The 21,520-nt window shown below is 36.6% G+C and overlaps 1 protein-coding gene and 2 long non-coding RNA genes across 8 annotated transcripts in view; 2 read left to right on the top strand and 1 right to left on the bottom strand.

Moving 5' to 3' along the window:
• Positions 1 to 21,520, bottom strand: part of PLS1 (plastin 1) — a 141,268-nt gene that overhangs the window by 18,337 nt on the left and 101,411 nt on the right. For all 6 annotated transcript variants that reach the window (XM_081569565.1, XM_081569563.1, XM_081569561.1 and 3 more), the window contains 6 exons: positions 15,021 to 15,186; positions 14,798 to 14,940; positions 13,407 to 13,502; positions 10,797 to 10,992; positions 5,543 to 5,621; positions 1,957 to 2,071 (listed from right to left, as the gene is read on the bottom strand). In XM_081569565.1, the coding sequence (XP_081425691.1) occupies positions 1,957 to 2,071; positions 5,543 to 5,621; positions 10,797 to 10,992; positions 13,407 to 13,502; positions 14,798 to 14,940; positions 15,021 to 15,186 (795 nt within the window). The remainder of the gene's footprint in view (positions 1 to 1,956; positions 2,072 to 5,542; positions 5,622 to 10,796; positions 10,993 to 13,406; positions 13,503 to 14,797; positions 14,941 to 15,020; positions 15,187 to 21,520) is intronic.
• Positions 1,359 to 8,938, top strand: LOC145538124 (uncharacterized). Its single transcript, XR_014076649.1, has 2 exons — positions 1,359 to 2,113; positions 8,747 to 8,938. It is a non-coding gene; the product is annotated as an uncharacterized LOC145538124 (long non-coding RNA).
• On the top strand, positions 16,733 to 20,589 carry LOC145538121 (uncharacterized). Its single transcript, XR_014076647.1, has 2 exons — positions 16,733 to 16,809; positions 18,904 to 20,589. It is a non-coding gene; the product is annotated as an uncharacterized LOC145538121 (long non-coding RNA).

Raw genomic sequence — 21,520 nt, forward strand, 5'->3', positions numbered from 1 at the left:
TTCTTACCTAACAGCATCCTCTACTATAACCAAACTGTTCTTCCTGCCCATCAGCCCCCTCTCCAGTCTCCTTCTTACAAAATTCTATCCATTTCTCAGAGCATAACTCCAAACCCACCTCTGGCATGAACCCTCTCATGATGAGTGTAGCCTGTGGCTTTTTCTTCCTTCAGTCAGTTAACTCACTCAGCTGTGTTCGACTCTTTGCAACCCCATAAACTGCAGCACGCCAGGCTTCCCTGTCCATCACCAACTCCAGGAGCTTATTCAAACTCATGTCCATCGAGTCAGTGATGCCATCCAACCATCTCATCCTCTGTTGTCCCCTTCTCCTCCTGCCTTCAATCTTTCCCGGCATTTGGGTCTTTTCCAATGAATCACTTCTTTGCATGAGGTGGCCAAAGTATTGGAGTTTCAGCTTCAAGATCAGTCCTTCCAATGAACACCCAGGACTGATCTCCTTTAGGATGGACTGATTGTATCTCCTTGCAGTCCAAGGGACTCTCACGAGTCTTCTCCAACACCACAGTTCAAAAGCATCAATTCTTTGCCGCTCAGCTTTCTTTATAGTCCAACTCTCACATCCATACATGACTACTGGAAAAACCATAGCTTTGACTACATGGACCTTTGTTGGCAAAGTAATGTCTCTGCTTTTTAATATGTTGTCTAGGTTGTCATAGCTTTTCTTCCAAGGAGCAAGTGTCTTTTAATTTCATGGTTTCAGTCACCATCTGCAGTGATTTTGGAGTCCCCCAAAATGAAGTCTCTCACTGTTTCCATTGTTTCCCCACCTATTTGCCATGAAGTGATGGGATCAGATGCCATGATCTTAGTTTTCTCAATGTTGAGCTTTAAGCCAACTTTTTTTAACTCTCCTCTTTCACTTTCATCAAGAGGCTCTTTAGTTCTTCTTCACTTTCTGCCATTTAGGGTGGTGTCATCTGCATATCTGAGGCTATTGATATTTCTCCCAGCAATCTTGATTCCAGCTTGTGCTTCATCCAGACCAGCATTTCTCATTATGTACTGTGACATAAGTTAAATAAACAGGGTGGCGATATACAGCCTTGACATACTTCTTTCCCGATTTGGAACCAGCCTGTTGTTCCATGTCCATTTCTAACTGTTGCTTCTTGACCTGCATACAGATTTATTAGGAGGCAGGTCAGGTGGTCTGGTATTCCCATCTCTTTAAGAATTTTCCAGTTTGTTGTGATCTGTCAAAGTCTTCCTTAGAACTCGTAATATTCACTTTTGTCTACACTGCATTGTATTATAGATATTTGCACACATTTCTTGAGCTTCACAGATGGCACTAGTGGTAAAGAACCTGCTTGCCAATGCAGGAGATGTAAGAGAGAAATGTGAGTTTGATCCTGGGGTCGGGAAGGTCCCCTGGAGGAGGGCATGGCAAACCACTGCAGTATTCTTGCCTGGAGAATCCTATGGATAGAGGAGCCTGGCGGGCTACAGTCCATGAGGTCACAAAGAGTTGGACACAACTGAAGGACTTAGCAGGCATGCACACATATCTTATCTAATTTCTTTAGGGTTTCCTGAGGACCAGCTCCATGACTTGTTCTATTTTATATCCTGCATTGTACAGTATGTACAGGTTGTAGGTAATCAATTAATATCTACTGAAAATATTAACAAATAGCCAGTAATATCTGGCAAGTTTTGGCGATTATAAAATAGGAATTCATGGATGATGCATCCCCAAGAACATTAAGTACTACAACTTGCTAAAGTTGTAGTTATACAAAGTGTCTGACTTGGAGGACTAGCTTCATCAAACACGAAAGCTCACCTATATTAAGGATAATAATCATAACACGTTTTGGGATGACTCTGTGGGGACAGATTACACTTTACTAAGCTTTATGAAACTCTTAAGTCCTCTGTTTTATATGAGAACAATAACAACAGATCCATGGGAATTATTTCATTCACCTTCTTCATGTTCCCTCCAAGAGCAGGATAAGGAGGTTTGTTGACATGGCTCCAGTCAACTGGCACGCGGATCATTTCGTAGAGCTGAAAGATGACTAATGCATCTGCAAGGTCACTAAGACAAGAGGAAAAGAAAATGAAGGAAGACGAAATGTTGGTATGATCTGGTTTTACTAAGCACACTGGAGATGGGCTTATGTCTATAAAAATACAATAAGACTATTGAATGCTTAAAGAATGGCAGGCAGAATAGATCATTTGACCCAGAACTTCTAATCTAGGAAACTCCAATTTTTTTTGATAAATGTGTACAAAGATATATGTACAAGGATATTCACTCCCATGGTATTTATAAATTTGGAGACAATTTAAATGCCTGACAGTAGGGGCTGTTAAGTAAATTAACCTTACCCTGGACTCCTGGACCACCATAAGACAGAACAAGGTAGATCCCTATATACTAACATGAAAGCTTTATACAACACACTAAGTTTAAAAAAGCCAAAGGGAGTTATTTATTTATTTAAAATATTATTTTAAAATATTTCTATTTAAGATATTATTAAATATATTTTAATTATATTAATGCATTTTAATCTTTTAATCTAAAATATTAAAAATATTTTCAGAGTTAGTAGTGTTTAAATACCTCTATTCATAGCCATTACCTCTGGGCAGGAAAAAAAGGAACATGGGATGGGTAAGATGGGATTATCATGGTTTTTTGTTGTTGCTATTCTACATACTTACATACTTCCTGAAGCTTGTACAGTGAGAATGAGTTCATCTATTACTTATATATTCTGATTTTTAAAACTTTAAAAAATAATTACATAAAAATCACAATAGCTACTCAGTAGGAAGCTGTTCATGTTAAACAGTGAGGGTTAAGAGGAAGGAATTTAGGAGAAAGTAGGAGTTACTGAAGTAAAAATACTACTACTTGGGATTCAGAAAAACATGTTCTCCTGAGGCACCCAGAGTATGTCTATTGAATCTGTTTTCAATTCTGTATGGTAAGGACATAAAGCGACAGTGACTGATTTTTAAATTGCTAACTCCATACTGAATTACATGAGTTTTCTCCTTCAACAGCTTGTTCATTGAGCTCTGTTTTGCTAAGGTTCATATTAAAGTTACTTTGAATCTCTGAGCACACACCATATGGCCATGCAGGGGGCTGTGCCCTGCACTGAGTGAAGGAGAGAGAAAGTCCTCCTGTCTTAAAAGAAGAGTCCTCTTTTGATGAAGGTAATCAAGAGCTAAGTCATCTATCAGCACATGGAGAAAGTTGTATGAAAAATAAATCACTGAAGTAGTTGTATAGGTTCTGAAATCTCACTTCATGAATTTTTTTTTGTTTTTTACTTTAAAGGAATTCATTCTTATTTCTATGTAGTAAGGTATTAATACTCATGTTTCGCAAATAGGGAAACTGAGGCCTAGAGAGTTGAAACGATTTCCAGATGTGTTCTAGAACCAACCTGTCATAGAAAAATTCTAGGGCTAGTAATTCTTAAAATATATTTAATAACCTGAGAGGAGAGAATTTTCAGTTAAAAACAATCTAAATGATTATTTTGCTTTGGTTTAGGTTGGGTTTGGTATACTGCAGGTGGGGAGCTAATCACTTAGGGGTTGGTTTAGGAATATGACCCAGACACAAATTTATGGACATATAGTTCTGGTGCCAACTAGACCTCTGGTTCTTGTTATTCTATATCCTGATGGTTCTTTTTAAGGTGATTTTTGAGAATTTTCTGAACTTCCCTTACCCCTCCAAAAATTACCTATACCTGGAAACCCTATGCTATCAGTTCAGGAACTAAATAAAAATAATCATCTTTAGCTAAAAAAAATTGGTCAATTATTCTCCACTGCCAACCACAGAGAACTCTAGTATTCCTGACATTTATGAAGCTACCATGAAATCTCAATAAAGTCTAATCTCCTAGTTTTAAATGTCCTTCTTAATTTAAAAAGAAACTACATGTTTATTGTAAAACAAAGAAAAACCCTCCAAAACCATATTTAAGTTACTAACATGAAAACTAAGTCTCCTCACTACCTTAACCCTCCTCTCTAGGTTGTATACAGTTTGGTATTAATCCCTCTAGATTGTTTTAAATTCAAATACATATATGTATATACTCAACTTTAAAATAAAAATGAGATTATAGTAGTCCTATTATATCATTATGTTCTCTCAGTTATATATTGTAGACATTCTTTCAAATGAGTCCATAAAGATCTAACCTATTTTTTTTTGAGAAGAAAATTTCTTTATTTATTATAAGTACAAAAGTAATGATAAAGCAGTATCATATTAGATATTTACATCAAGTAACAAGTATATCACAAGAGAAAAATTGAGAATCTCTGAATTATGTATTTTCTGCCTTTTAATTGTGGCAATATTCAATGGGTTCAGAAAAATAATATTTCACCTGAGGGTTCTGAGTCAAGGATTTTTAGTGAGATATCACACTTAGAAAGATAAATAAGGCAATAGAGTTTGCAGTCTTATTAAACTGCTATCGCTTTAGAAGAATAAGCTTAATTAGCATCCCTCTTTACCTCCAGTATTAGAGTTCTTTACTGCGCCACTACTCTGAGAAGTTCCAGTCTAAGAGACATATATCTCTTGTCATCCAGTTGGAATTCACACACTCCTATTAAAGACTTTATGAAATTTAAGTCTATCACATCAAAGCTAGGTACCACAACCAGGCAATACTGATTTTAAAGACTATTTTGAATATATACCAAGAAATAACTACACCATAAATCTCATCCAGTGAACATGGTCTTTTGTGGTATTAATCTTCAGTTCATATTTAAATAAAAGCAGTTATTGTTCATTAAGACATTTCCTTGGTGTGTAAATTATTAATAGGTTTAGTTAATTAGGAAAATATACAATTAGCTGGAGCTGAGTTCTTTTGCATTTTTAGGCATGCTCAGGTAGATCTTATAATGGAGAAGGATGGTTTCCTCTCATCTACACCTAGAAAGACACCTTATTTGCACTACCAGAGAGCACAGGAAATGGTTCAGTAAAATATTTTCTTAATCCTACCAATGTCAATAATGTGTTGTCATTTTTAAACAAAAAAAGAATAAAACAAACAACAAGTACTAAGGGAAACAAAGTTATTTCTACAAATTAGAAAAAAGTATTCAGAACAAATTATGGGATAATTGAAGTTTGGGGCAAAAATAAATAAAATGAGAATTATAATGATGAACACTGATGAAATAAGAGCAACTAATATTACTGTTCTTCTAATCTGTTAAACTTGAAATAATTTATTATTTTCCTGACTAGCAATTATAAAAAGGCAAGATGAATTATCTTTACTAATTTATATCAAAAATTATAACTAATAACATCATAATATTATCTTTTCAAATAATACTTTCCTATTAAAATCCAGTGTATTGCCAATCCTCAGGATTCTGAAACTCTAAATGTTGGCTAAAAATTTTGAGATTTTTACAAAATATTCTCATGTAAACACACCTACAGTTTGAAGCTAGAAAAGTTGTACTCTGGCCAGAAAGCTAAAACACATAAAATATTTACCTGTACAAATGATTAATATATGGGTTGACTCCCAAGGAATTCATCCAGTTCCGAAATGTCCTCTCTTCCTTGCTCTCTCCTAAAGTAGACACAAGTTTACACTGATGACTCAGAACAAAAAAGGAATCAAGAATTGCATTTTAAACCATTCTGGCAGGCAGAAACTGGTCATACATATTTTGCCATGGTTCCTATGATACAACAATCTTTTTTTTGTTGTTTAGTCACTAATTCATGTCTGACTCTTTGTAACCCCATGGACTGTAGCCCACCGCTCCTGTGTCCATGGCATTTCCCAGGCAAGAATACTAGAGTGGGTTGCCATTTCCTTCTCCAATACAATCTTTTTAGGGAAGAAAAAAAAATCTGTTTCCACCAAAGCTCTCTTTCCCCTGTCTAGAAAGTCTCCATTTGCTTTCTAAATGTCTTCATCTAGAGTCCCTTACTTGATGTTTGTAAATTATTGAGCCATTAGTTTCTGTATTCAGAAAAGTAACAGGTAAACCTTTGTGGCCCTATCTGTAGTTATGATTTCATGCAAAGGGGACTGGCTAAAAATTAATAAAACAACCTTTTAGGGTAACATTAGCACTTTAAACAGAAATAGAAAAGCTCTACCTTTCCCAGTGTGGTATCTCTAAATCTGTACAGATTATGGATTTACACAGGAAAGTGTCTGAGTGCACAAACCTACATTTTCATCATACCAAACAGCAATGAAGGGGAGAGGGGATTACAGATAATATAAAAACAAGCAATGAGAGGCTATAACTATTTTACAGACTTCCTGGGTTATTTTAGATTGTCCCTACAGAAAACACATAAGGGACATAGCCCCCATACAGAGTGCGAAAAGACACATTTCATCATAGTATAGTAAGTCACTAGACCTCAAAGATCACCTCAAGAAGTAACTCCTGCAGGCAGTATTGTTTAACCTGTGATTACCTATGGTCCTTGAGCATCCCCTTCATAGCAGTGCTTACCCCATCCGCAAGGGGAATGTGGGCTCTGGTGTGGGCAGAGAGAGATGGGGGCTCTTTTGGCCACATCTATCTTTTAGGCATCCCCAGCATTGCAGATTGTCCTAAGGGACCATCTAGAAATATTATTGTTTGTTTTTCAGCTAAGGTAGGGGACAATGGAATGGCCTTGCCTACCTCTCATCACTAGACTCTTGAAAATGGAAACATTTATACCTCTCATCACTTGTAGACATGGACAAGTCCAGGTCACCATCTGAACTTTGGTTCATAGGGGATCCCCAGGACAATTGATCACATTTGACCATCTGGGCACCAGGGGCCTATTCCTGTCACATCATCCTTGCAGTCTTCTTCAGACTGAGTAACACATAGAGTAAACCTACACATCCAGAACAGAAATCCAAACCTGGTAAACCTTAAAAGATTCTGGTTTTTGTGTTGACTGCCCCTTGCATTTTCATGTGGTTTTCAATACCCTTATCTAAAGCCTTTCCCATAATCTGCTTTAATTCTTGCTTTATTCAATTATATAGCCATATAATTTCTTGCTGAAATTTTGTTTCCTCTGGTCTGCATAAAAGGTAACTGATCCATCTGTTGTATCTGCCACAGTCATTTGATAATACATAACTTGATATGAGAATCTTTGAAAAGAACAAAGTTTAACTACTCCTAGAACTCATTCTTGCCTTGTATGGGGAGTTATTAAAAGGGGCATGTATGGAAGCGAGAGTTGGTCCATAAAGAAAGCTGACTACTGAAGACTTAATGCTTTTGAACTGTGGTGTTAGAGAAGACTCTTGAGAGTCCCTTGGACTGTAAGGATCTCCTACCAGTCCATCCTAAAGGAATTCAGTCCTGAATATTCATTGGAAGGACTGATGCTGAAGCTGAAGCTCCAATACTTTGGCCACCTGATGCGAAGAACTGGCTCATTGGAAAAGACCCTGATGTTGGGAAAGATTGAAGGCAGGAGAAGAAGGGGATGACAGAGGATGAGATGGTTGGATGGCATCACCGACTCGATGGACATGAGTTTCAGCAAGCTTTGGGAGTTGGTGATGGACAGGGAAGCCTGGCGTGCTCCAGTCCATAGGGTCACAAAGAGTCAGACACGACTGAGCGACTGAACTGAACTGAAACGGGTACAAATTAAATATTTCAACTTTCCTGGAAGTGACATAAATGTAAACATACTATGATTAAAAGCTTGATGCATGTGACTTGAATTTATCTTTTAGTTGTTTCTCTATTACATTCTCTTATTTTGCTATATGTATAAATTTTTTCTAGTAATTAGAGAAATTTTACATTATTTTCATCTAGGAAAATCCAAATTATGTTTTAAGGTTTCAAACATCAATAGTGTAACAACAGTTTAATTTTTACTAAAATAATTTCCAATTTCTGCTGGACCTGATGACACAAGACACTAAACTTGCATTTTCATTGAGTTCTATAACTATTATAGACTTCAGTGTTTTCTGTTTCTTCCTATTGCTCTAAACTAATTATATCATTATTTTAATTTTTGATACCTGGAAAGTAAGAGAGATTTTAAAAGTGAGCATTTATTTATCTACTACCACTTCAAGTTGTCTTGGTAAATAAATGCTCAAGGCCAGAAGCACTATGCATTTGCGCAGGAGTCATGGTAAAGCATTACAAAAACATATGTATTCCAGACTGGAAATGTTGTCTGGATTTCAGACAACTAAAGCAATCTTGGAAGTAAAATCTTAAAGGCTGATATAAAAGAGAGAAAAACTCTTCATTTTTAGGACTAAATTGACATTGCAATTGATAAAAGTTTAGAGAAAATAACAAAAGTAGGCTACTAAGAGGAAAAGAATCTATATTGAACACTCACTACATGGGCTAAAGTGGTATATTGTTTTCCTCTTCCTGACCATTGTTGAGCACACAAAATTTGTTTATTAATGAAAGGTCACTTTAACTTGCTCTGGAATTCTTCAAAATAAGTATTATTATTAAGTCTGGTTTTATATGTGAGAAAACCAAGGCTCATAAAGGTACTCAGTTATTAAATTTGGGGTACCATGATTTAGACGAAGTCTAATTCCATGGTCTATGTATTTTCTATTACCACAAATAAATTTTGAGATGGTCTCTGTATCTGTAGCCCCCATATTTGGCTCAATTTAATATGAAGATTTATTATTTAACTGGGCCTTTAATTTTCTTTAATTCCATACAGATAAAATTCTTTGCCACTGAGGACATACTAATACATGAATATGAAGAAGATAAGGTCAAGTTTCAAATTTCATAAGGATCTACAAAAACTAAAGTACAGAGGAAAAAATTCCAATGACAGTCAAAGTCAAATTCATTTTTGGCAGATATATCAGGACATACATATGTTCTAAATAAAGATGACTGATAAATACTTCCCCCAGTATTTTTTATATAAATAAAGTAAATACTAATGGAAATATTTAGCAATCCTGTTCACACTGAAAAATTCCAAAAGCATGCTGAACACCAGCAAAAGAATTCAAACGTGACAAATAGGAGAGCGAGCAAGTTGGAAAAGATATCCAGCAAGAATTCAGTGACTATAAAAAGCAGGTCATTTTTAATATGCCACTCTAAACAATGCCTTCTTCTATAAGGCAGAGAGGAATTTTGAAATTTTCCAGACTGATGAAAAAAACATAGCCATCTCCCTTTTTAGTTTTTTTAAAAGTTCTAACCCCTCACCCTAAATTTCTCTGCTGAAAAATCAACATTTCTTAATCTATCTTGCCTCTCAGTTATATGTCTATGTAGATAACACAATCTTTATTTTACTGCATCTCAGAAAGAGTGAGGTAAAATCGTAGTCCTCCAACAACATATTTGTTAAATCTGAAGCTTCCTTCATTAACCAAAAAGCTGTCATTATAAAGTGACTAGGACATTGGAACTCTGGTCGTGGTAGTCAAAGAGAAAAAGATGATAAGGCTAATTTGTCACTCTGTCTCACAGGCGAAGAAGGGGGTAAGATGGGTGATGTGAGACAACGAACCCTAAAGTGTCAAGTTCTCCCCACCAGGAAGAATCCTCACCTCAGAACCAGGGCAGCTATCAAGGCTATTGTAGGAGTAGTCCCTACCTCTGATAACTGCCACTACTGCTGCCACTATTTTTACTTTCAGTTCTAGTACGAATGTGGGTCTTGGTGTACATGTGAGTAGTTGTGAGAATGAGAGGAAAAGGAGAGAGGCTGAAACAGATGAGAAAGAACGAGACATTGAGCATGTTTTTGTCATTATGATGATTCATATATTGGAAGCATCAATGACATTTAGTAAATGTAACATAGCTAAGTAATACAAAAGGATATATGTTATAGATCCTAAATCAATCCTTTCAGAGATTCTTGAGATAAAAGATAAGTGTGCTTATTCGCAGCAGAGGGATGAAGGCTTTCCATCAAATCATGACATACAATTGTCAAAACTGATCCCTACCTAACATGTTTACAACTCCACTATCCCATAATTATAGAAGGCAAATTAGATACAGAGTTTACTTAATCAAGTCTTGGCCTGCTGTTCTAATTAAGTTTCATTTGTTTCTTGCTTGTCATCCTTCATTCTTTAGGCATATTAAGACAGATTAAAAAAAAAAACAAAAACACAACATGAACAATGCAAAAAATATCAACCCAGATAGAAAGAACAAATGGTACTGATAAAAAGCACATTCAGAATGAATATATTTATAGAGTATGGAAATTACTAAATACAGTACCTACATTAGGAGGGGTCAAATCTGCATTTCATGAAGCAAAATAGGAAAGTATTATAAATTATGAGACAGAAAACAACAGCCCACACACAAGACAAGTAATGAATATTGTAAATTTTTTCAAGTGAACTAAAAACAGGAAAAAAGAGAACAATACTGGAGTCAAACTGAAACTTTCAAAGGAGGAAAAAGTTACAAATAATTATTTTTTCAATAGCTATATTTCATTGTACATACTGGTGGTGGAATTATGTAGTCATTTAAGAGAATATTTTAAATGTACGATAGTTTTCACTAAACTCTTATGGAGAAATGACAGACAAGTAAGATTTACCTCAGCATTTGCTTTAAACCCAAATGAACAACAATTTTCTTTAACTTCTTAATGGACGCACACGCCAGCACACAGTCAACTACATCTCCCTCCACAATCCCCTACCTCCGACGGTGAAGTAGGACGATATCATAAAAAGATACACACAGTGAATCAATTAAAGGCAGAAAGAGCATACCTTCCAATAAATTCATATCGATGTCATTATTATCAGGCTTGTGGAGGCCTGGGTACGTGTTAAACAGATTAGCTACAAAAGCCAGGTTAAGTTTAGGATTGCCTGAAACCACATCTGCAGGAGTAACAAACTGTCTGCAACCCAGTTTATCTGCTTCCTGAAGCATGAATTCAGCACGCTTCAAGTCATTTTTCTCCTAAACAATAAAATAAAACAAAAATGGTCAAGATTAAACCTTTGATTAGCATAATTTATTATTCATATACATATTTATAAGCAATTACTTTTCTGGAAATAAATCAACGGGTGGCTCAAAAGGAGGTCAGGATGCACAGCAATTCCAAATTAACTTCCCCATTGCTTTTAAATCAGTAAGAACAACTCTCTGAAGTTTCTTGCTGGAATCAGAAGAGTATTTCATCCTCAAGGCTAAAGTACTCAACAAAACTCTCAAATATCCTATCAGTAAGCTGCTACTGGCTAAATTATAGGTAACTTGTTCAGGGCCATATATTAGAGTGCCTTCTGGCCAAGAGACTTACTAACAAATGGTACTAATAAAAAGATATCTACTCTGATATTTCCAGTGTATTCTTTTCTCAATGAAAAACAAGTTGGGATACATATAAAAAAATACTAAAATCAGAAGGAACAGCACTTTTCACAAATGCAAAACCTTGGAAACAAACCAAATGCTTATCAACGGGAGAGCAGATGAAAACTGAAACTGTGTTAATAGTCACACAAGAACATACAACAATAGGAGTGACTCTTAGTAATATAATATACTCAAAATAAGTACCAGAAATTTAAGTACAACATGATAAACTTTATATGAAGTAAAAAATAAAATGAAACATTTAAATCTGTAAGAAATACACTTAGTTGAAAGAAAATTGTATTAAAATAAAAGCAAAAGAACAATGAGCATAAGAATAAAGACGATGATTATCACATTAAAGGCAGTCAGAGAGATGGGACAGGGAAGAACTACACAGCTTAATATAATCTGATGTCAAAGTCCTAGCCTTCTTGTCGGATTGAGGGTCTGTATGAACTTCTTACAATTTCAATACAACAAACAACTACCAAAGAAAAATAAATGTAAATAAAAACATGCATGGACCCATGATGAGAGTATATCATGACCAAAGATTAAGATTTATTTAATTCTGTGCACCAGAGTTGTAAATAAAATGTAACTGAAATCAGAGAAACCAATAAGTTCAATGTTATTAAACAACAATAAAAGCACCTCGGGTAGACATGAACAAGGCATAATACGTGGATCTTATTTAGATTTTAATTCAAATAAATGATAAAAAGAAAATCTGACATTTATGAGGCAACTGTAAATGTCAACACTGATTAATCATTTTATATTACAGACTACTGTTATTTTTTTAGGTATTATGGTTATATTTTCAAAGTGTCTTTATCTTTTAGAAATACATATTAAAATACTTATTGATGAAATGATAATATGTCTAGAATTTGCTTCAAAATAATATGGAAGATGAAGGAAATAGGTAGGTAATAAATGGAGAAACAAGACTGACCACGCATTGATAGCTGTTGAACCTGAGGAATGAACACATGGTAGTTCAGTATACTGTCTGTTCACTTTTGAATAAGTTTGAAACTTTCTGTAAGTTTTTTTCAGTTCCTAATATTTGAACTCAAGCGAATTTGCAAATTTTGCATAATTTTGCAATGTTGAGTTTTTAGATTTTATAATAATGTGAAATATAATTAATTAGTGATGACTCGAATTGCCTTTAAAACTAAACTTGGATGTTACACTTTAAGCACTTAATCGATTTTTAGACAAACTGTAATCTGATCAGATTTTAACATTTAGATGTAACCCTGGTATTTACAGCTTATGTTAAAAAAATGGACTTCCCTAGGAAATTTGTTAGATGAGCAAGGATTTACATCAGTCCTTTCTACATCATAAATACTAGAATTGCCATCTTTTATTTTGTGTGTTACCAAATATAAATGGGAAGAAATGATAACTGATTGCTTATGAATCCATTAAAAGCTTGTTGCTCCCTTTCCTTGTACACTGTCACAGCTACAAAAGCACCCTAGTGAGTTCCAGTGATGTTGCACCAGAGACATATAGGTGGGTATAAAGTTGATTCTATACATACTCAGTGTTAGGATCCTGTAATTCCCTTTCTTCACTCATGACAGCCAGATGGCTTAGCATGGAAATTTGGAGCCTAGGGCACAGAAAAAAGCTTCTGAAAAGCATAAAAACCAAAGTTTAATGAAAGGCTGAGGACTCCACCAGGGAATGCCCCTATAGAGAACCGGATTCTATGACTCTACTCACTATTCATATTCATAGAGGTATGAAGTTGAACAGTGGTTACCAGGAGCTTGAGAGAGAGGGGAAAGGGAAGTTATTGTTTAATGCCTATAGACTTTACTGTGTGGTGAGGAAAAAATTCCAGAGGGGGAAGGTGGTGATGATGGCACATAATGCAAATGTACTTAATGCTGCTGAGCTGTACACTTAAAAATGGTTAAAATGCTAAATTTTATGCTGTGCATATTTTACAAAAATTTTTTTTAATTTTAATTAAAAATTATACTCACACTAAATCCTGTAAGATCAATGGCAATGGCAGGTCCATCATCCCGGTCACCTTTAGGTGCAATCTGATCCAACAGATGAAAATAGGCTCTTGAATCCTTTAAGGAAAGAAACAAAACAGAATTGTAAAAGTGAATAAAATCACCATTGGATTTAGGAAAAAAATACTCATTGAAGAAATTGCCTTCATTTCAAAGAATGAGTTATTCAATAACTTAGCAACCTTTACTTATTACTCCAGGATCCTGAATGCACTACGCTGTTTCACACTTTAGAGCTTCTAGCAACGCTGTCTCCTACACTCTTTCATTGCCCTTCCTTACCTCTTTCATTTGTTTACACTGCTAAGCATCAGCATCTCCAGTGGGTGGTGGAGATGGGGAGGGATGGGGTTTCAAGCTACTTTGGTTCAGACACAAGCCTGAAGACCTCCTTCTGTCTACTGATACCCTATGCCCTCAGATACTTTGGTTTCCTTTTTTTTAATTAATTAATTACATTTTTGCTTGCACTGGGCCTTCATTGCTGTGCACAGGCTTCCTCTAGTTGCAGTGAGCAGCAGCTACTCTTTGTTGCAGTGCGCGGGCTCCTTATTGTGGTGGCTTCTCTTGTTTCAGAGTACTGGCTCTAGGAGCACAGGCTTCAGTAGTTGCAGCACATGGGCTCAGTCGTTGTGGCACACAGGCTTAGTTGCTCTACAGTATGTGGGATCTTCCTAGATTAGGGATCAAACCCATGTTCCCTGCACTGGCAGTCAGATTCTTATCCACTGTACCACCAGGGGAGTCCCCTTGGTTTCCTCTTAACTGGTTATTGGCAAAGCGGAAGTAAGAGTAAGAAACAGGTTATGCCCACCAGGGCCTCTAGTCTAGCAAACAGATATAATTCTCACTCTAACAGACTGATATCCTTATTATAACTTAGTCTATCAGTGTCACAGAAAATGGAAAAGAATGCTTTCATTTGCTAATGCTAGCATCTCTTTCCTTTTACAACCAGTTGTATTTCTTTTTTCTAATTTACTTACTTATTTTTTGGCCACACCGCTTGGCTTGCATGACCTATGTTCCCTAATCAGGGATTGAACCTGGGTCCTCAGCAGCGAAAGTACCAAGTCCTGACCACTGGACCAACAAGGAATTCCCCAGCTGTATTTCTTATTACAAGTCAACAAACCAGTTTGGTTTCTTTTTTTAGCAAAAGACTTTGTGACTATAAGTGGGGTATCACCTCAGATGGAGAAATGCAAAATTTCATTTTCTATACTGTGTCCTTGAGAATTAAACTTCAGTTCTAATTTACTTCTAAACCCCATTTGACATTCCAAACAAATTTGACATGTGTTTTGACATTCTTTTTTTAATGTCACAAATCTGAGCATTAAAATATGAACCTTAATGTCGTGGCTGAAGTTGCTGATGGTAGGCCATCCTGCGTTGGTCAGATGGTAGTTCACCCATTGCAGCAGTAATTCCTCTGGAGATAGCTTCATTAGCTCTTCTAGATCCTCACCTTCCTTTAGCAATGCAATCAGAGCTAGAGGAAAACAATGATGTATAAATTCTTCCCACAGTAAATATATGTCAATGAGAAGCAAATACTTTTGATGACCTTACCTTCATTCCTGGAAATCTCAATATCAGCAAAAAGACCAACTTTGATTATCTGCCAGAGAAGTCCCAAGACCAAGTGAGGTTTTCCTTCTGTGAGATCCTGTGCCCCAATGTTGACTACAGTACAACCAATGGCTGAGGCAGAATTCAGGGCTAGGTTTAAATTTTCCTAAATTGCCACAAAGAAAAATAAACATGAGAAAGTACTTTCTAAACTCTTGTCAACAAGTTGTGGAGGTAAATAAACAATCGGTGCTAAAACTTAAGATTTTTAAACATACTTAGTACTTTATATCACCTCTATATGCCAATGACTTTCACAAACCTACCTCCAGGCCACACTTCTGCCCAGCCCCCACTGTAAGCTCTACACCGATATACACACTTGGCTATGTCCACCTGGATGTTTCACAAGTACCTCCAAGTCCATGTGTCCAAAACTGAAGCAATTTTCTGGCCATACTTCCCTAGTCTCCCTCTAATCCTCTGTTAAAACTAGGTTTTCCTTCATTTTCTGTTTTGGTCCATAGGCCCAACCTTCATTCTTGCCTTCTTTCTTCCTAAGAATGCAATCTGAGCAGAATCCTTGGTCTTCTGGCCTCCTTTAGCCTGTGAGCAATTGCTGTGTAATTTCACCTTCTAAAAACCTCTGGAAACTGTCTTTCTTCAAGTTTCTTAATTCCTTCCTAACACCCATACTCAGATTTACTTTCTACAATCCACCTATACTTAGGTACTTTAAGTACCCTGTGATCTTGGGAAAATAAGAACCTGACCACGTTCCCTGGCTTTAAAACCCTTCAAATGTCCTCTATGTCCCACTGTGTCCTGTCACTCACTCTGTTCCAGGTCTAAAAGGCCTTTGAACTTGTCTTCCCCTCTGCCTGGAACAGTTTCTTCAAATATCCACAATTCCTTTAAGACTGCTGAAATGCAACAAAGGGCTTTCTCTGATTATTCTACATGAAATAACAAGCATTACCACATCACCACACTCTTTGCTGGCACTCGTTATTCTTTATTTTACTCTAAATCATTCCCTGACATATTATATAGTTACATATTTATTATTAACTAATAATATATATTATAACATATATTGATATAATATTATTTGTTATTATTACATATTGTTATTACATATATTTACATATTATTTTTACATATTTATTATTAAGAGTATGAGCTCTGATTATGTCAACAGAGGAAGAACACCTACAACCCAACAACAAAAAACCAAACAACCTAATTAAAATATGGGCAAAGGACATGAATTTCTCTGAAGAAGATATCAAATGGACAGTAAGCACCTGAAAAGATGATCAAGGAGAAATCATTAGGGAAATGTCAATCAAACCCACAATGAGATACCATTTTATATCCATCAGGATGGCTGTTATTAAAAAAACAAACAAAATAACAAATGTTAGAGAGGATCTGAATAAATTGGAACCCTAGTGCATTCCTAGTGAGAAGATAAAATGGTGGAATTTCTATGGAAAACTGTATGGCAATTCTTCAAAAAATTAAACATAGAATTACCATGTCATTTTGGGACTTCCCTAGTGGCTCAGATGGTAAAGAATCTGACTGCAATACGAAATCCGAGTTTGATCCTAGGGTCGGGAAGATACCATGGAGATGGGAATGGCAAACCACTCCAGTATTCTTGCCTGGAGAGTTCCATGGACAGAGAATTCTGGCAGGCTACAGTCCTTGGGGTCACAAAGAGTCAGACACAATTGAGAGAAAAGTATGGTGGCACCATGTAATTCAGCAAATCCACTTCTAGGTATATACTCAAAAAACTGTGAGCTAGGACTTAGATTATTTGTATACCCATGTTCATAGCAGGATTATTCACAAAAGTCAAAAGGTAGAAACAATCCAAGTGTCCATCGACCTAAACAGATAAGTAAAATATAGTGTAGACATACAAAAGAATGTTATTCAGCTTTAGAAATGAAGAGAATACTGACATATACTATGAAATGGGTGAACCTTGAAGACATTAAAGTGAACGTCGCTCAGTCATTTCTGACTCTTTGTGATCCTGTGGACTGTAGCCCACCAGGCTCCTCTGCCCATGGAATTCTCCAGGCAAGAACACTGGAGTGGGTTACCATTTCCTTCTCCATTGAAGCATTATGCTAAGTGAAATAAGCTAGTCACACACACACAAAAATAACTATTGTCTGATTCCAATATGAGGTACCTGGAGTAGCCAAATTCATGGAGACAGAAAGTGGAATGGTGATAGCCAGGGGATGGGGGAGTGGAGAAGGGGGAATTATTACATAATGGGTATAGAGTTATACTTTAGGAAGATGAGAAGGGTTCTGGAGAAGAATGCTATTGATGAATGCATAGCAATGTGAATGAATTTAATGCCACAGATCTATACATTAAAAAATGACTAAAATGGTAAATTTTATGTTATGTGTAATTTATAACAATGAAAAAAAAGGGGAAAAAAAACACCTTGAAGGTGCTCTCTATGGCCAAACCTGGAATGATTTAAGTACCAAAATAATCAAGAACACTAACGAATCAAGCTGCCGGAAAAAATAGCAATGCCTAAGTCCATATCAGTGATAGAAAAGGAGAAAGAAGGAGAGAGAGAAAAGAGAGGTCTCTGGGTTACAGAAGAATGACAAATAATAAATGACTGCTGCATGTGGAGAAGTGCTGGAGTTGAAACAATTTCACAACCGTCATGGTAAAGGCTAGGTTAGAGGGACTTTCCTGGTGGTCTAGAGGTTAAGACTCGTGCTTCCAATATAGGGGGGCAGGTGTGATCCCTCATCGGGGAACTAAGATCCACTCAGTGTGACAGAAGGGAATAAAATGGCGGGGGTAGAGGCAAGTAACTCAAATTTTTTTTTATCCAAATATGCCATTAATTTTAATCTAAAAGCTTAATTGAAAGCAATGTGTAATTAATATTAATTTTTCCTTTAGTTGTTATCTATCAATGCTGTACCAGTGACCAGAAACACAAATGTACAGGAAAAAAATCACCAAACAACAACAACAAAATAGCTTGGGACAACACATGGCAGCAAATTGGAAAAGACAATGGATTAGAAAAATTCAGAGTTAACTTGGCTTTTAGCTATTTTTTTTATTCCCTTTGCAAATTTCTTCCTTAGAAAGAACAAATGCACAGTATGTAGCGATGACTTTTTTCCCAATCACTTTTTCACCCTTTGGAAAGACACCATTTGCTACTAGGCATTGTTTTTGAGGCCATTTAATGGCAACAAATAATCAATACAGTCAGACTTTAAATTCACTGAAGTTAAGAAGTAACTTTAAGAGCTAGGGGATTTATTGTTAATTGTGTTTGATTTTCTTTTGGGAGAAAGTAGAGATTGTCTTTTCCTCTTTTCTTTCTATAGTCCATGTTAGGGTCCCCTGCTCCCGTGTTTGTTTAAATTTTATGTTTATTAGCCAGAAGCTACACAAAGTCTTACAAAGCAGAGTAATTAGTTCAGTGGCTTCCTCTTGCAATATGCAGAAGCAATTTATCTTGCTCAGCTGCAAGTAAATGGCTGTGTCTCTTGGGGTTCAGTCAAGGGTAATTAAAGTAAGCATTTGCAATTAAATTATTTTGTAGTGGAATTAAGCAATGTTCATTTAAAATGCAGTTCTCCCAAAAGAAGGCAGAACCAGAGGATTCTTCAATATATTTACAACCTAAATAAACATGATAAATATGACAATATTATTGGTAAATTTGAAATATTTTCTAGATATTCAGAAGGTTTTTTTTAATACCTTCAGATATGTTTAATTATCTTAAATCAAATCAATTTAACTTTCAAGAGACAGCCTCTACCAATTCATGCTAGACCAGTAATATTTTTCTGTCTTCTTTTCCAAGAACATATAGGATGTTTGCTCCAGTTGTGATTCCCCCGAATGTTGGAGAAGGAACTGTACTGAAAATGATTCCAGGAATAGTGTTAATTTTACAGTGACACCTTACATTGACATCATGGTACTGTAGCCAAAAGAAATGTAATTTCACCAAACTGACTGTAACCACTAGTGAGAACCAAAATCTTCCACTGCTTCTCTCAGCCTGGACAGCGATAAGGAAGCCACATCTTAACATGATTTTGCACTTATTTGTCTATCTTACTGGCATGATTTTACTCTTCTAGGAGAAGGCAGCAAAGTATTTGTTTGTTCATTGCAGCCACTACTTGGAAGATCTTCAGTGGAAAACATCACTAGACAGTTAATATTCTAGAGATTCTTTGACTCCCTCACCTGCAAATCTGTCCCTTGCAATCTCCACCAGTCCTGACTGCTGTGTCATGATCCTTACCTAGTCATCCATCCCCTTTCTTCCCCTTGCCCACAGTGAAAGACCCACCTTCAACCACAATTCCAAGTCTCCACTTCCAACCTCAGCCTAAAGACACTGCCACGCGTTTGTAGGTGGTGTTTTCTCTTACCGCTGTAAGCAGTGAAACTCAGCTTTGTCATATCCACAGGTTATGTTGGTGACATATGGAGAACCAGCTTTTGATGTTAATTTTACTCAGAGATGTTGGTTTTACAAGTATCGCAAATGACTTACAAGTAATTGGCAAAAAATGGATTGAAATAAGGAGTGAAAATGTGCTTCCTCAAATAAATGCTGGTTTCTAATTGGTAAATACAATACCAACAAAGGTCCATCTAGTCAAAGCTATGGTTTTTCCAGTAGTCATGTACGGATGTGAGAGTTGGACTATAAAGAAAGCTAAGCGCTGAAAAACTGACGCTTTTGAACTGTGATGTTGGAGAAGACTCTGGAGAGAGTCCCTTGGACTGCAAGGAGATCCAACCAGTCCATCCTAAAGGAGATCAGTCCTGGGTGTTCATTGGAAGGACTGATGCTGAAGCTGAAACTCCAATACTTTGGCCACCTGATGCGAAGAACTGACTCACTGGAAAAAGACCCTGATGTTGGGAAAGATTGAAGGCAGGAGGAGAAGGGGACAACAGAGGATGAGATGGTTGGATGGCATCACCAACTCGATGGACATAAGTTTGAGCAAGCTCCAGAAGTTGGTGATGGACAGGGAAGTCTGGTGTGCTGCAGTCCATGGGGTTGCAAAGAGTCGGACACAACTAAGCAACTGAACTGATGGACTGAACTGAAATACAGTATTGCCCTACTGGTGATGAGGGACTAGAATGACTGCTATTGTCTAGAGCCAATTCTGAAGAATAAGAAGTAACAGGAGAACCCCACACAGAGGTTGTTCTCCAAGTTCTGTCATGGACAACTGCCCCTCCTGCTCAGCGTTTCTTCCTGAAGACCTGTGTTGGTGGGGATAGACAAGGACGCTGGGGAACCTCCAACAACTGAGACATTAGAGAAGTGCTTGTTCCTCTTTGTGTTTCAGTGTCTTAACCTGTAAAATAGGGTATCTTACCTTACAGAGATATTAACAAAAGACTCAAGCAAACATGGCAGTTTTAACAGTCTCAAATAGGGACTGCAACCTTTCTTTCTTTTCATTCATTTCACCTTGCAAATTTTCATTTCCAATAAAGCTTCAATTCCAGATAAGTCCACTTTTGTTAATCATTTTTTAGAGGGCTCTATTATACACTTATTGGGTCAGTAAGGACAAAGGCATTATCTGTTATTCAGATTTCATTCTTATTTTACATACTATCACTTTTACTCCATTTGCAACATACAAATGAGATTTATGTTTTCCCTACTTAAACTATAGGTTATGACCAACCTAGATAGCATATTTAAAAGCAGAGCCATTACTTTGCCAACAAAGGTCCGTCTAGTCAAGGCTATGGTTTTTCCAGTAGTCGTGTATGGATGTGAGAGTTGGACGGTGAAGAAAGCTGAGCACCGAAAAATTGATGCTTTTGAACTGTGGTGTTGGAGAAGACTCTTGAGAGTCCCTTGGACTGCAAGAAGATCCAACCAGTCCATCCTAAAGGAGATCAGTCCTGGGTGTTCACTGGAAGGACTGATGTTGAAGCTGAAACTCCGATACTTTGGCCACCTCATGCGAAGAGTTGACTCATTAGAAAAGACCCTGATGCTGGGAAGGATTGGGGGCAGGAGGAGAAGGGGACGACAGAGGATGAGATGGTTGGATGGCATCACTGAATCAATGGACATGGGTTTGGGTAGACTCCGGGAGTTGGTGATGGACAGGGAGGCCTGGCGTGCTGCGATTCATGGGGTCGCAAAGAGTCAGACACGACTGAGCGACTGAACTGAACTACTTAAACTATAATTGAAATGAAGACTAAACATGTGTTTGTACATTTGTGTACATATGTAAGGGTAAAGTATATACATACAACTTCGTATATATGTGAGTATATCAATTACAATGGATTTTTTGCATTTATAAGGAACAGATTCAATCTCCTGTACCTACTCTTGCATTAGTTTCCTGACTTTTAGGTCCTTAAATCATTGACATCTATTTTTCAGACTTTTACATAATTATTTTTTCCAATAATGA

Source organism: Giraffa tippelskirchi, chromosome 2 (genome assembly GCF_054371585.1).
Source record: "Giraffa tippelskirchi isolate mGirTip1 chromosome 2, T2T-mGirTip1v1.2.pri, whole genome shotgun sequence".
Classification (NCBI taxonomy): Eukaryota; Metazoa; Chordata; class Mammalia; order Artiodactyla; family Giraffidae; genus Giraffa; species Giraffa tippelskirchi.